We start from the raw sequence: 16608 nt of genomic DNA, 5'->3' as shown, positions 1-16608 counted from the left end.
TGGCACTAAATCTGAGCACTGACCAGGCTGATGCACAACAAAAACAAACTAAAAAACCACACTAACTCTCACAGCAAATCTCTAGTGGATACCAAGATATCAAATGAAAGGCAATAATCAAACCCCAATTACACTCGACCACTTTCTTCTCCCCAGAGTCCTTGTCATATCTCCTTCCAGTTTAATAGAAACCTGGTCTGCAAAAAGTCTGAGCCACTACCTTCCCAGAGGAGTGCCTGAATCATTTTTTAAAGATCTGTTTTGCAGCCTCCCTTGTACCAGCTCCCCTAAAGTAAAAATATCCGGCGTACCAACCGCCCCCCCCAGACCAGCTTTTCAGTCCGATGCCTTGAAGCATGAAGTGCCACAAGCGTATCATTAAGGCACAGCCTGGCAAGGCCAAAGAAAACAGGTATGCCACAAAGTGCAAACCCACAGACTATGCCACTGAGATCTATCATTTTACAAGCAGTTGCAATATCCTCCAGTTCAGCACTGACCAAATATGCAGCAAGGGCTCAGTAATGCCATCACCAAGCCCTGGTCTAGACCCTTTATTTGAAAGCAGCTTTGAGGGATTCATTGCTTCTGTATCCTTTTAAACAACAAACAAATTCAAAGTTTAACATTCCTTGAATTCATATCCTAATACACACCTTATTTAAATCAGTTCACTTTTGTTTATTCCAGAAATAAGTACCTCCTGATACACGTGATATAATATTAAAAAAATGTGCCACTGTGTTAAAAGCAGTTTCAGTACACCTCATTAAAAATGATAAACAAGTAGAAACAAGTAGTGGCTAGCAGAACAAATATTTGGCACAAATCTATTGCCCATTAGGAGATACAGCCAGGAATCCTTATTTACATTCTTCAGCTGTTTTTTTTCCAGAGATGTGACTGCCACGGGCAAGTCACGCAGGCTCAATGCCTCAAGTACACTTCCATACCTAACCCACGCTGGAACCAATGTGTCACATTTCATTCATCCATAAGGTGAATTTGTATTTGTTACAATTTGGTGATATGCTACAGAATGTACTTGAATCATGCTCTTAAATATTTCAAAACCAATGTTCTGCTACAGCAATTAGTACTGTGAGTTAGCAGCTACTTTGACTTCGGTTTAAAATATCGGTATAGAAACAATTTAAAAGTTTTAGTCTTCAAATGTACCCATACGGTTCTTGAAACATACTATTTTCATAATTATCTAAATTCAAAGCCTGTCAACGTTAGGTCTCTAAAAAAGGAAGGTGTTTTCTGTCAAAAGGAAGATGCGTTTAAGAGAAAGACCAAAATTTGGTTTAATATACTCTCAATGCACGTGCACCACCTGCTCAGTGAATACCATTTCCAGAGAAGAAACCAGTCAATTATACATGTGATCCGAGGTCTCCAAAGCTGCTGGTGGAGTAAAACTGTTCATTCCAGTGACAGCTGTGGGCCACAATCCCCTGTGGCAGCCTTTGAAAAATCTCAGCTTTACAGAAAATGAGAATTTTGCTGCCAATCGATCTGCAAAGTGTCCTGGATACTCGTAAATTTGTAATGTGCCTGTAACGCTGTATACCCGAGACAGATGATGCTGAAAGCACCGCAGAACTCAGAGGAAAATAATCTGTATTGAGGATACAGAGCACCTGCTTGTGGACCTACGACTATGCATTTTCTAGGTTAATTCCTTACTAAAGACACTACAAAAACCTGGTGGAGCCCAGTGGCAGCTTTGCTGTGTGTACTGCACGTCTTTCTCTGTCAATCACTCAGTTTTATGATACACTGCAAAGACTTGAACTGCAGATAAAATTAACTAAATGAAAAGATGCACAGCAAAAGGCTGGGAGAGGGATGATACTAGACATGCCACAGAGCACGTCTCAGCAGAGCTGTGAGCAGCTGGCAGTGCCATGCTGATGGCCCTTGAGTCAAGGTAAGGGGAACAGCCGAGGTAACCCTGGGCGTTTGTAAAGGAACCAGGCTGTTTAGGAAAATCACTTTGTTTTCCCATGCAGCTGAGGGGACTCAGTGCCATTCTGAGTGACAGGAAGATGGTTCGAGTAGCGATCGCTAGGGCAAGAGCTGTCTCTAAGAGATGCACTCTATTAAGCTGTGACCTATGCTATGAATATTGTACTGCCCTAATTTTCACACAGGAAAACCAGCCAGGAGGTCAAAGGAAGTAATGGATTCAGCGTGCATCCTAAGCCCACAAGCATCTCCACGTCCTCAGAAAATAAACTAGCTGAAGCTCTGCTGAAAATCACCAAACTAAAAAAACAAACAAGTCCACCCCCCCAAAATGAAAAGCTCTGAAAGGTTCACCACTCTCCCCATACACACAGCCTCATTTGCACTCTCACAGAAGCCCTTTCAGTTACTTCAGAAAAAGCCCAGAATAAGGAAAAGGTGAGAGACTATACTATTCAATACACCACCTTGGTACTGAAGGGGAGACAGGCAGAATTAAAAATTCATTATGAAGGAGAAAAGATGTTAGGATTTTTTAGCGAGTACACTTACTGAACCATCTTGAAGAGCTTTTTTTTTCCCCTTTCTTTTTAATGTTGTCCTGTTAAAAAAGAGATTACTTTTACAGATGCTGTAAAACAGAACTGACTGACTTTATGAGGTGGATAAAGAACTGACTTTTCACTTCCTATTCCCAGATTGTTTAATATTCTGAGTAAGTTACTCTCTGGACCTTACGAAATATCAAATCAGGAATCCACCATATCTGTACACTGAACTGCAACCTCTCTGGCATATCTACACAAATGCATTCTCCCACATTACCAGGTACTGAAACTGCCTGCTGCTTCCCATTGTAATATCTTGTTTCTCCTGAATTTGAACTCTGAACAACAATCTTATCCTTTCCTGTAGTACCTACTTTTAATCGCTTCCTTTTAGGAAGTCAAGCAATTTAGAGCAGGGAACTCTCATATTCATATACAGAGGATCCAAATCCAGGGCAAGCAGAACGACTGCTAAATTAATTTAGAGACACTTGAACTGGGAGGTGAAGAAACAACAGTTATGGTGACATAAATCTGATGGCTTCATGCCCGTGTTTCAAAACACGATGGCAATTATTTGTCACTAAAACCCCACCTCAAGCAGAAAACAAAATGTGTCTGCTCTCAGCACTGCAAAGAAGATGGTTATTATAGTCTACTGATCCCCTCCTTCTGCTTATTAAACAGGTAATCTGTTGTAATAAATGAGTTTAGCGAGCTTACATGTCTGAAAAATACCCTCAAGAAATGGCTTTTATTCACCTCTACATAATTCTTGTGATGTCTGGTTATGGTTTTCTCCTTTTTCTGTTTTCCCTGCTGAAGAACCCAAGCCCTGATGGTGAAGTATTGCCACCCAAGCCAAGTGGAAACTGTGATCCAAAGTGGTGAAGTGTTTCAAAGAGCTTAGTGCTGTAGAAAAAAAAGAAACTAGAAGCCAGAAGTCTCAACTTGAACATCCCAACTGAGTGGACTCTAGACCCTCTGGCTTAGCTCCCCACCTGTAGTACCAGTGTTACACCAGCTCCTTGTCCTGCTGAATCAGCCTGAAAATAATTTAATGTTGGATGGATGAGGTAATTAATAATTCTGTCTTGACGCAAGGCTTTGATTAGCTCCCACGTGCAGAGAAGACTTCATCCTAAAATGCAAAACTATCGGGATCAAGCCATGTTTTGAAGGCAATCACAGATACCATGGAGCAAGAGCACAAGACAGCCGCAGCCACGTCGCCGTTGCTTTTGGGTAAGTAACAGGCACACTGTGGAGATTCCCTCCCCTCCTCTTTCTGTCCGTCTGCTCTAGCTGCCAGCTCCCACTTTGCAGGGGAAGGAAGGGGTCGTCGGAAAAGGGAGCGAAGCTGTGAGGCACCCTCGGGAGACGACCTACCAAGGGCTTCCTAAAAGGCGCTCCCCAGGGTCGCCTCACCCCGGCCAGTGCCAGAAGGCCCATCCAGGAAGGCGGCAGGTCCACTTACGCCCAGTTGTACTACAGGGACGAGGAGAAGCGTGCGGCTAATTGTTATTTTGATTACGGCAGGCAGCCCCTGCGCAGCACAGGTTGCTTAGCAACATTTCTCAACCCTCGCGGCGAGCCAGCATCCATTTCCATTTCGGAGGCAGCCTCAAGGAGCAACAAAACACCAGTGCGGGCAGTCAGGGGAGAAGGCCGCGGCACCTCTGCTCTGCCTCGCAGGAGAAGGCCAACATCCCATGTCCCAGCTCTCCTCCGTGGGGACAAACGGAGATGTTTCTCCTCTAAACAAGCCAGTTGTGCTTACGTGGTCATCTCTAGCTAAAGCCGTACCAAAATCACGAGTGAGTCTTACAGGATGCGTATGGTAATCAACATTTAGTTCAGATGCATTAGAGAAAAAGAATCAATCTTGCCAATTAGCAACCAGCAGATTAAGTGAGACTTTTATCAGTAAACAGCCTGTCCGGCTTGGAAAACAGTTACGTAAAAATGGCCTAACAAAATAACATTGTGTACATTGGGGAAAGCAGTCCCAACGCCTGAGCTCAGGCCACTCACAAGACGACATCTGCACACAAGCAAGGAGCTACCAGCACACAAAACGAAGCAGCACAAAACAGTTGAAGCAGAGCACGATCTGCCTCGCTGAGGCGACACACGTTGCACATCTGCTCCCCAAAAGCACGAGGAAGACCAAACGACAACAGTGGCTTATGGACATTTTAAAGGAGAACTGAAAGGGTTTTAAAGAAAAATGCATCGTGCATACCCTCCTCTTCTGTGGCGCTGCTTGTGCTTGGAGATTTTGTACGGCAGAGCCCTTTCTCCCAGGTTTTCGAGGTTCCTCACAACGGCTCCTTTCTCCATGAGAGCCTCAACAGTGCGCTTCAGCACAGCTGCGGTCTCAGGCTTGAAAAGAAAAAAAAAGAGAAAGCAGGAAATGTACACAAATCTGGTTATTCTTATTATGCGATTACAATCAACACATGCACTTGCATGGCTAAGTGCTGGAAGGGAGCGTGTAGTAACCTGAGATGGCAAAATGGAACCACTTCCTCACAAGGAAAACATTTATTTATTATTTTTTTAAAACAAACAGCTGACAAACAGCCAATTCGTTTGTGAATTACGGCAACAGCAAAGTTTCCACTGATTTCAGAGGCAAGCCCCAACAACAAACAACAGGAAAAAGGAAATAGTTAATGGCTTTAACTCACCTGGTATCACCTTGGCTGACCCTTGCACAGGTATGAGTAAATACACGTGGCAAAGAGCAATTTAAAGTCCCTGGATCATTGATGCTAATTAATATTGTTCACCATGGCATTTAAAGTGAAGAGTTTGGGAGCAACACCAATCTGTGGCTTGCTACAGGGACAACAATCAGCACCGCGTTCATTTTGCATTGTCATTTCTACTGCACACACGTAATAGATATCGGACCCTTGGTTAAATCACTGCACCTCTCATTACTTTTGCACAGCTGACATACGAGCCTTTTTAAGAGTTAAGGAACTGACATGCAGTAATTAGACTAACACGCAGAGATCTCACTCCTCAGAAAAACAAGTTTGAGGGACAGGCAGCCAAAAAGCAGTAGGTAAAGCAGATGAAATATTTTCTTGCTTATTGCATAACAGAGCTCTAGAGTGCCGAATCATTTCTGTAACGACACTAGAATATCTATGAAAAATGTTAATAAAATATAAATTAGACTGTTTTGAAAACAACTGAAAACTTGGTACACTATCAATGACAAGAAGCATTTTAAGAAACAGATATCCTACAAAGAAAGGAAAATAAACGGACATCCAACTAAACAAAAACCGCACAGCTTCCTTCTCTGCTTCCTGCAACATTTCACATCAACGTATACTCCCAAGTCTACTGTTTGGTGAGATGGTAATCGTTGTAAATGAAAAAGTAATGAAAGAGATGATTTTCTGAGTAGTTTGTATTTTGTGAAATCACACCAGCATAACAATTTCACTGTCTTTTCTCAGCCAGGAGAAAACTTGTGTAATCCTTCGATCATTTCATGGAGAAGATGACTGAAAGTTAGTCTCCCGAGTCTAAAGTAGAGATGCACACCTAAGGGTTGTTTAATGTCCAGATCCCTTAGTGGAAATTGGTGAAAAAGGTGGTACCAAAATCTCACTCTATGCAGTGCAGTCCGTGCTGTGGCACATGGAATTTCTTTCCTTTTGCTGAGGATGCAAGGTGATATGAAAGAGCCTCCAGATGCAGAGCAAAGATGTTCAACATATTACATGCTACAATGTTGACTGCTCTTTGAAAGACCCAAGCACAGATGGTCTGAAATGATTTCTTGTTTCCATGAGTTAATTGCCCTGTGGCAGTGAAGAGTCTGCACCTAACTGCTCCTATCAATCAGAAATTTTATTTCCCCCTCACCAGCTAGATGAACTGTTTGGGAAATTTATTTTCAACACGAAGAGCCTAAACAGTTATGAGGTCAGCAAAAATGCCTGGGATTTTTTTTTTCCAATGTACGTTTAGGTTGTGTTGTAAAACTACCACAGGGACCAGACGTTCACATTTGACGAAATGTCACTACCTTGCCAAAGTTTGAGGCATTAAAACTATTGTTTCTCACAACAGAGAAACACTAAAGGATCTCTTGTTGCAGCGTGAAAAATTAGGATGAAGGCATTATTAAGAGAGTTTTGGATTACAATATATAACTTTAAATCACTCTTTAGCTCAAAAACAGGAATAACATTATTTTTCAGTTGACTTCATACAGTTGCCTCCATCAGTACTCATTAAATTTCCAAGTAAGTGCCTCTCGTGAGTAGGACCTCCTTCCCCAAATGGAGAACTCTCTTGGTTTTCCTACAACTCTTTTTGCCCTCTTGCCACAAAGCAAGCTGTTCCCACAAATGTTACAGGTGTCTGAATGTGACTTCAGCTCCTCCTTCAAGTTTGTCTGGAACAAAACCAGGGTGTTCAAAACTTACTGAGGAGCAACTGAGAGATGGATAGGTAGACCACAACTATACAGGCCTCACTTTGATAGAAAAATAGGATCAAACCAATTCTGTGAAGTTATGTAGGCATTTACACATTCATGCTGCAGTTGATGATGCTGACCGACAGCTGATGGTGACCACATTAATATTTTCTCTTCCTCCTTTAAATCTCCCTCATCTCTCAAATCCTGCTGCTTACTACAACACTATGTTCAAATACCAGAGTATCCCACCAAACCAAGCATTATCCTCCAAGACTGGATTCTTAATCTTCTCTATGTGCTTATATTTTGCATTGTTTTCCATCCTCTATACGTCTGACAACTACCACCAAGCAGTCACACACTGATCTCTCTCTCCGCAAACCCTAGAAGGACAAGCAAATACTATCAGAGAAGAACTGGGAAGCAACAGCTACAGGATGTTACTACCTCATTACTTTGAACGATACTCGAGAACTAGGAAGGAAGGGTCACTGTGACACACCTGTTGGCTGACAGGACTGAAAGTGAGGAACAGAATTCTAAAAGTTGGGAGTTTTTTTTTTGAAATTTTAATTTAATATACTAAACTCCACAATAGGAACATTCTTTAAAATAAGATCAGAATTTTGCTAATGAGGTACAGAGCCTGCCAGAGACACAGCTTTCAAGGTCTGTTCTGTCCCTCCTTGTGTTACCGTGGCATATTAGCAACCAAAAGCTGCAGGAGCTTACCCAACTAAGATTCTCTCTGAAGGTATTTAGTTGAAACAGAAGAGAGTAACAAGGGCCAGTAACTTGGTATTTTTTGAATGCTGGATATCTTCCTTGATATTTTCCTTATTGTAAGAGTCCTTAGTAGTAGAAGACTACATATAAGTCATGCCCTCTGGAAAGCCAAGTAAGTAGATCAGGTGGCATTTTCACAATATCTTCAACAATGACCATAAACCAAAAATTTCTTACTTTCCACCACACCCATCTTTTGTTTTACCACAGCAGAAAGTGTTTGTTACAATTTCTGCTGTTGGAGAAACATCAACAACAGCTAGAGAAAGGTAACAGCTTTGCTTTACTTGACCCCATCCTCCACAAATGCTGTAAGAAAGGGTTAAGAGCAGAGCTGAGGCTCCTCTCAAGACTTTCCCCATGAAGAACTGTTTTTCCAAGCTCCTTATGCCTCTTTTGGCTCAACTTACAGGACACAAAGGTGTGAGAAGCTGGTCCAAACTCCAGACACAGTTTTATGCTGATTCCATCACCACATAGTCTCAGCACTCAAACCTATCTAAAGCAGGAGCTGCAGGTGAGTCCCTTGTTTGTAACAGCAGCAGCTTCACAGTGTTGCACATACAAGCCAAAAGTAGGGTAACAGAGCTGCTAGTGCTAGCCACAGTTTCACGCTCTAAGAACCATACTAGAAATCTGCCTTCAAGGAAGAAGAGAAAAAACAAGAACTGCTGCCTTTGTGAAACAAGCACCGATGCAAATATTACTTTCTAGAAGGTTCTGACTTCAAAACGAGAATCTGACACTGCCCATTAGGGTTTTACTTACCCATATTAACAATGAAAAGAACAGTTTTAGGAGAGAAAGGGCAGCTAATCTAATAGCTTTAGTATTTTGTGCACTGCAGCACACCTGTAGAGCTTCCAACACTAGGCTGGGAAACATACACTTGGAAAGCAACAGGATCTGCCATTCAACTCTTCTCCTGCTGTGCATGCTTCGGTTGCAGAAGCCTTCATGGTGCTCAGGCAATTATCACAGGAGAAATCTGTCAGGTCAATGAATAAAAATACCGTTAAGTTTACTGTTGCTGCTTGTCTCCCACTCAAATAAAAAATGCTGATCCATAAAAAGAGCTCTGTTCAAAAGCGACCGTAATTGATTGAGACCTTTATACAGGCAGCTGTATGTCCAGCTGTGGACTTGTTTGACATACCCTGCAATAACAACCGTGCATATTTGAGTTAAACGGTATTGGATAAGGTTATTCTTCTGCATCCCTCCTACCCTCAAATGACACATAAGCTTTTCGTCTCTTTTGTACATGCCAACAGATCAGCACATTCCCTGAGTGGCAGCATGTCCAACATGATGTGCAGTTTCCAAACACAATGAAGCCTAAGAAAAAGTCCTATATATTTAAAAACAAAACAAAACAAAAAGAACAAGAAAAGAAAGCCACAGATTTCTACATTCAGGATTGTAAAATATTACGCTTTTTTGCAACCTCCCCATTTGTGGAAGTACTTTGAAAACATAAACTGTTGGTTTTGAAAGCTTGTCACTGTAATCCCTCTCATTCCTCCTCTCCAAAAAAGATCATGGTTTATCATAGCTTGCCTAAAGCCATCAACCAAACTATATATAGGCTAGCCTTTGCTAACCATAATATCCACAGACACAGGTTCCTTGGTTTGCCTCAGAGCCAGACCAGCTGAGGACATAGGAAATGGTATTGCCTGGCTCCCAACCCGGGAGCCACAACATTTTTTTCCTGAACAGCCAGCAGTAATTCCAGTACCACAGATATGGGGAAACAAGGAGGGGAAAAAAAGAAAAAAAAAAAAAGCAGGAGAAAATGGCAGTCAGTGCCAGAATACCCATGCTGGAGAGCAGGAAGTGCTAGAAAGAGTGTGTAAGCCCTGGTATGCAATTCTAGGTCTTGTTCACCCTCCTGGGTGCATAATCAAGCCCTTTCGAATGGGTTCGCCCTTAGTGAACTTGATGAACTTCGTTAGTGAACTCAGTTCCCCATCATTTGGTCACGAGTGAGTTGCCTTATTCTCAGAGGTACAGATCTACTGAGCCTACCAAAGCTGTGGAAGGAAGATGGGGGAAGTCGCTGCGGACTTTCCAAGTGCATTTACTTGGAAAACTGCCCCTGGAAAACATAACTGAAGGACCAGGATCAACCTTCCTCACCCCTCTACCCCTGCACTTTTTAAACTCGGAGCTGCCCAGAGGAAATGCGTCAACTAGCAAGTCAAGCCCATAGCTGGCTGACCATGCAAAAACAGCAGAGGCACGTTACAAAAGACACTTTCTGCACAGGGCTTGCTGTCTCCAGAGATGAGGAATGCTGTGGCCACATATACCAGGGTGAACCTGGTGCTGCTCCTGCCAATGCCACAAGATCAGCGGGCGCCTTTCCACAAATAATCCAGCTAAGTTTATTTGAAACGCTGCTACTCCCGTGGGCCCAGAGGCTACGCACAGCCCCATACATCACACAAACCACAGCCGCATACCACGCCCTAGGCATTTCCCCATACCTACTGCTTGTCCCCTTTCTCCTCACCAGTCTTTCTTCCGTCCAGTCATAGGGGGCAGGCTGTAACATCAAGTGCCCTTCTCTGGTAAATCCCCATAGCACAACATGGCATCACATGGTACAAATGGGCCAACCTGGCTCTGGAAGCCATTTGGTCACATTCATAGAGCACTGCCACCGCCACCACTGCCTGCAAATGCAGATAGCCTCTATGCAAACCCGAGCTGACTGATGCCCAGGTCAGTCAGGCCTGTCTACACTGCACCGCTTCTTCCACGCACCCCAAAGCCACCCCAGGTCAAAGATTGGTTCAGGTAGCTCAACAGCTGTACGGTATGCCCTTCTGTGGCTCTTTTCAGTGTATCATAAATGTCACAAGGAAACAGAAAGCTATTTAATGCACAGACTTCTTCAGGATCTCAAGGGACTGCAAAAATGGGAACAGATGGGGGGTACCCAGCCAATTGTCACCCAGGAGCAAAGGCACAAACGCATGGTAATAACCAGTGAGTACCAAACGCAGCTCCAACAACCTCTTTGTGAGGGGAAGTTATTATACACCACCAGCAGGAGTAAAAGCTATAGTATGGTTTTTATCAGCTGTAAAGAACTCACATGGTGACCAGAAAGTTAAAAAAAAAAAAAAAAAAAGGGCAATATACTGATGACGAAGTATCCTTTGTTCTGCTGGAGACCAAATGAACGTGAACTCATCAGCTATGAAGCTACAAGAAGCATCTCTGAGATAGACCAGAAATTCAGTAAGAGCATGGAATAAAGCTTTTGTAATGTTGATGTCTCCTAAAAACCAAGGAGCCATCCGCTCAATCCTAAAGGAAAGGACAACTCTGTGGCTGGAGTTAGAGCCATCTAAAAAGACTGCACCACTGCTTCATGTCCCGCCTAGTGAGCTGGCCAGAGGGAACTCAAGAGACAAAGTCAAAAGGATAGAAATAAACAGAACTGGCTAAAAAAGCAGCTTTCTCAAGATACCAAGGCTCTCCTCCTAACAGAGTCTTCAGTGGTAGAACAGGAAACAGACACTAAATGCCTAGTTTTAGGGTCAGTTAGGACTAGACTCAAGTTCTTCTGACTACTCACTCAGTTAATACAAAGCATTTAAAAACCAGTGGGCACACCTCTTTAAAATACAAACAAAAAGGAATCCAGTCTTCAAATTCCCTTCAATGTTGTAACAGTAGCATAAAGCTGTGTCTTTTTGGTTACTAAACAGTTAAAGTTCTTCTGCGATTATTCATTGAGGTGGAAATTAAAGAATGCAAAACTTATGTTTAAAAACTGCAATTCAAAAGCAGTAAAACTGAAAAACATGTCCATATCGTTACTGAATACGTAATTAAATACTAAAAACTTATTAGTGAAAATGATAAAAACACATACGTTTGTGAACTCGCCAAGATCAACAAGAAAGAAAGATGATGAACTTTACAATGAGGAACACGGGGAAGCTGGAGAGTCATTCAACTCTCGCACCCTCTCTTAGTACACAACAAGAGGCAGCAGACAGATGAAAAACCAATCAGCAGATTAAGAATGGACAGCAAAGAACAAAATAGCGCTAATATTAGCAAAAAACGTACCAGGCATACAAGCCAGCTCACGACAGGTTAGTTCTTTATCTGCCCAGGGATCAAACTCGAAGTCCTGGTGCAAGATGCAAAGCTGCAATTACCGTAAAAGCATAAACAACACGGAGTAGCAGCAGCGAGTAGAGCACAACTGTTGAAGGACACGTACTGTTCAGAAAAGATCAAAGTGGTAGATCAAGTGAACAGAAAATGTGCTAGCCGTGCTGCACCCATCCTAAAAATGACCATCATGCGACTTCTGAGCATAATAGGCAGAGTCTCTGGACAGCAAGCAACATGAACCAGGACTCCTGATACCTCAGTGGAAGTTCAGAGCCAGGCAGGGGTGAGGAGGGAACTGTCTAGGGAAAGCTGGGCATACAGCAGCGCTAGGTAGGAACAGATTTCTCTAACGATGACAGTATGATTTTCCAGACATAGAGTAAGGAACAAATGACAGAACCGAGAATGGTATTTTCACCAAACATTTATTGGTCAAGGATGCATGATACTATTCTAGAAATGGATTCAGAAAATAATGAAGTTATAGATGGCAAGTATCTAAAAGTAAGTTTGGAGGTGACCAAAATTACCTCCGTCTGAATTAAATGCAACACTGCATCTCTCCAAAAAACAGCTCTTTAATTACATTGTAATGGAGGGTAAGCCAAGGCATTATCAACTTCACCTGATGCAAACGTGAAGCACAGGGACCTGGAGGCAAAGGAAGCAACTTTTAAAGTCAAAGTGCTGCTAATCTCTCCTCTGTCCCCAAATCCACCTTTCTTCTTCAAAGAACCTAAATTCCACAATATTTTTTAACTCAATGTTTGAGATCAAAGTTAATTTAACACTTTAGTCTCACCAATGAACTTAGCTTACAATTAGTTCATTTTATAAAGTGTCAACTCTTATAATTTCTAAAAGGAACTCTAGAAGGTGTCTTGTAAGTCTGAATGGAACAACTTTGCCAACTATAACCAAATCCCCTGTGATGCAGGGCCATTTCAGTGGTTTATTATTAGAAACCATTGAATTTAACATTTGGATACTACTTGAGAGCCATCTTTGTTACAATGCCACTTAGAAACTTACCCTCTTCTTCTCAAATCACAATAAATTACAACACAGACTTCAATCTAATGCTCCTGATCAGCTAAAGTCTACTCACCAGAAACTACAAGTAAGCCTTGTTCTTCATGACTTTTAGATATGGAGTACATTTCATCAGGTTTACTTTATATACTCATTAAGCTTAAATAAGCTCAAATGGTAACAAGAAAAAAAGAAGGAAAAAAAAGCACATTGGGAGTTATTTCCAGAAGCCTTTTCTCCCTGGTGTTTGAAATGTGCATGCGCACACACACATTCACCTACAACTCCAATTGTTTCCATATTTGTCAGGTTTAAGATGAAAAAGCAAACGCATTCTAATGAAGAGAACAAAAAGCTAATAGTAAGAACAGAAAATGGGGAAAGTGAGAAGAACAGAAGTCTTCTCCAATCTTGTGATACAGAAGCTGAAACCACAGTCAAGAAGCTTCTTCTACCATCCCAGTACTTTTCATTGGTAAACCTCCACCAGAATACATTAAGAGTAGATAAGTGGTTGCACAATTTGCCAATTTGGGTAATCAATTCTTGTCCCCAGAGCTATCAACTGCCAATTAAAAAAATAATAATAATAAAACAAAACTGAAACTTCTTCTGACTTCACAAACTTTCCCTTTGATTCCTCAAGCTTTTGGTTTGGAATTGCCCAGCCTCCGCCTTCAAAAATCCTTGAGATGAGCAGAACGTAAAGCCAAACTAAGCTGTTCAGAAATCTAAGAAAGACCTGCATCAAGTCATCCGTAGACAAGTATGGAAAAGAAATCCAATTCATGACAGTATTTTTAGATGTAATCAGGATTTTAAACACCACAGAGAGAAAAGTTTTGCTTTTTTCTCCTCCCCATCTTCCAATATCACAGCTGACTTAAAGCTTACTGCTTTCTTGAGAAAGCTGGTTATGGCTTCTCTGGATAAGAGGTCCTCTGGTGCAATTTTACTTGCTATGATGTTTAATAAGACATAATTCCTACAAAAATAGGTTGCTGCTGCTCTTTACACAACTGGCCATTCATACAACCTAGCAGACTTAAGTCAAGATTTACATACCTCCCAAGAACGTCATCTACATTATCAAATTTCTCAAGACAAGACTAATTTCAAGTCTTTTTCTGGGTTAAGATATCCTCAGAAAAGCACTTTCTTCCAATATCTCTTCTCTCATCCTTGTTTCCATCTCCTTACTTTTCACTGTGTTGTGTGTCCATATCTCGCTCCCCTAGTATTTTCTCTCATTTTCTTCTTTACACACATTTAACTACAGCCTGGAAGACTTACAGACACTGACAGAAGGGGTCCAAAAGTGATGGCTGCTATTCCAAGGTAAGCCAAACCCATTTGTCCCCCTTACCATCAGTGTTTGAAAGGAAAAGGCTGCCTGAACACGCACAGCTAAGCAATTCCTTCAGCTGCCCATCACCTCGATTCCTTGGCTTCTGTGCAAGTCAGGGGAGGGAGGTGAATCAAACCATTGTCACATTGCTGCTGTGACTTTGCTGTCCTGGACACTTCAGGGACAAAATCAGAGGTATCATGAACAAGAAGGGCTTCGCTGTGTTGCAAACAGCATGCAACATCACAGCATTTACAACGCCGGCTGCCTCCCTGTCCAGCCCCAGATAGGTGACACTGAGCCTGGTACTTTTCCCTGCAGGGACCAGCTCGCTGTCTGACACGGCACACGCGCAGGCAGCTCAAAACCCGCAGGGATTCTTTCAGTGTAATTGCACTGGACACTTTCAGCACGCTAGGTATTTTTCAAGTCAGCTTTCACACATCTGTAATTGGGGGAAATGTGCGCAGCAGCGAAGGAGGCTGGCACTGCACACCTTCCAGAAGACAAACACCAGTTTGGGAGACAGTCACAGCTGCAAAGGTCACAGATAGTTAATTTCAACATTTCCCGGTCAAAGGCTTCCAGCCTTGGAGCTCCAACAAGAGCCCAGTCCTTGAAGAGTTACATGCAACTGTCCAAAGCATCCACTGTAGCCATCAGGTCTTGGGATATGTTCCCATGAAGCCCCAAACACTCTAGAGTGAGGGTGTACCATTAGCACCAGACTAGTCTAAGTCCTTAAACGGAAGAAATGTTAAAGACTAGACTTAAAGACTAGAACAGGAGATCCGATTCCTAGTATTTAGCTGTTATACCCATCATAGTCATCCTTAGTGCTATATAACAAGTGTCAGGACTAAGAAAAACACTGAATAAGTAATAATCTTTACAGAGAGTGTGTGGAACCATGGCCGTAGGTTTAAAATCCTCCTGCTTTTGCAGAAAATTAATCGTCCTTGACTCTGAACCAGAATAGCACATAGGGTGGAAATCACACTGTTTCAACCAGTTGGCGTGCGTAAACGAAACTGAAACCTTGGCAATTTCTTGGTGAAATTCTCCCTTGCACAACATGTATATTTATATACACATACCTATACAGAGATATTCAAAGCTAATTTACAAAACTAGTTCCATGGTTTAGGTAAGTATTAAAAATAATTGACTAGCTCAGGGGTTATGACAGCCATGAAATCAAAGCATCACCTTATCCCTATCAGTCTACATACTCCTCAAAAAAACATCAAAAAAAAAACAAATTGCAAATTACACCCTGATTAAATGCACTTACTAGGCAGGCAGGGGGAAAAAAGGCACAGAATTCAAACTTTCTGCCTCGCTGATTTTCCTGGCACAACGCACACATAGCGCAAACTAGGGCAACCACATCCAAGGAGGGAGAATTCACTTTACCGCCAGTAGGCAAAGAGTACTCATTACCACCATCTCCTTGAGTTTTTCCAGTGCACCCTCAAAATAAATGCTGCTGCAGCATTTGCAAAACATGCCCACCACTTGCCTGGGCCAGGACTCCACGCCCAAAGAAGTATTAAGGTCTCAAGCATCCATAAATTGGGGGCTGAGAGAGTGATTGCTAATTAACACAAATAGAACCAGCTGGTGACAAAGGCTTCTTGAACCTCCTTTAAAATCAATGAAATGGAAAGCTGCTCACTGAATAATCACCTAATAAGCTAATTAGAAAACCAATTAATTAACAGCTAACTAATAAAAACGTGAGGGTTCCACTCCCTTACAGAAATCACAAATCCACACTAAGTCTGCAGGCAAGAAGCTCTACTTATTTTTCATTCTGAGCCCAACCCTTCCTCTCCAGTGATGTTTCAGACTCATTCCTTTAACAAACAACCACCAAGCTTCCACTTTTCTTTTAAAACACAGCAGCAAAAGAGAATATCAAGAATAAATTTGATGGATGCAACACTTATTGCACAGCTGAAGATGTGTGTTTGGTGTCCTTAATTTTTCCCAGCTCTAAAAGATCTTGGACACCATTCCACAGGTGTTTAATCACCAGGCCTGCCCCCCTTCTTCCTGAACTTTCTCCCCTGGTCAATGAAAACATGATTCACACCACGCTTTCCATGGCTATTAGCTCAAATATGTCATTATGGAGGACTGGGAGAGAAGTGGAAGACCCGCATTTGGTCTCCTCTTCCAGAACTGTGCCGATATTTTAATCTTTTTCAAGTACAAATCACGAGCAGATATCCCTCCTAGCCCCAAGGCAAAGATCTAAGCACTGACTCTTGCAAGCTGTAACTGCTTCCTCTCAGGCAGTAAACATCATGCTCATCGTT

The 16608-nt window shown here is 42.2% G+C and overlaps 1 protein-coding gene across 5 annotated transcripts in view; it reads right to left on the bottom strand.

Moving 5' to 3' along the window:
* Window positions 1-16608, bottom strand: part of MRPS6 (mitochondrial ribosomal protein S6) — a 46048-nt gene that overhangs the window by 7082 nt on the left and 22358 nt on the right. The window contains exons 1-3 of one of the 5 annotated variants that reach the window (XM_083818167.1): window positions 15807-15867; window positions 8649-8749; window positions 4768-4907 (exon numbers count right to left, since the gene is read on the bottom strand). In XM_083818167.1, coding sequence (XP_083674293.1) covers window positions 4768-4907; window positions 8649-8749; window positions 15807-15852 — 287 coding nt within the window. In that variant the 5' untranslated portion in view covers window positions 15853-15867. Of the gene's footprint in view, window positions 1-4767; window positions 4908-8529; window positions 8750-15578; window positions 15868-16608 lie in introns of those variants that run through there. The other 4 variants (XM_083818166.1, XM_083818169.1, XM_083818168.1 and 1 more) reach the window with 4 other exon arrangements.

Source organism: Anser anser, assembly GCF_964211835.1.
Source record: "Anser anser genome assembly, chromosome: 1".
Classification (NCBI taxonomy): domain Eukaryota; kingdom Metazoa; phylum Chordata; class Aves; order Anseriformes; family Anatidae; genus Anser; species Anser anser.
Note: the sequence above shows the minus strand (reverse complement) of the source record. Positions and strands in the feature narration are given on the sequence as shown.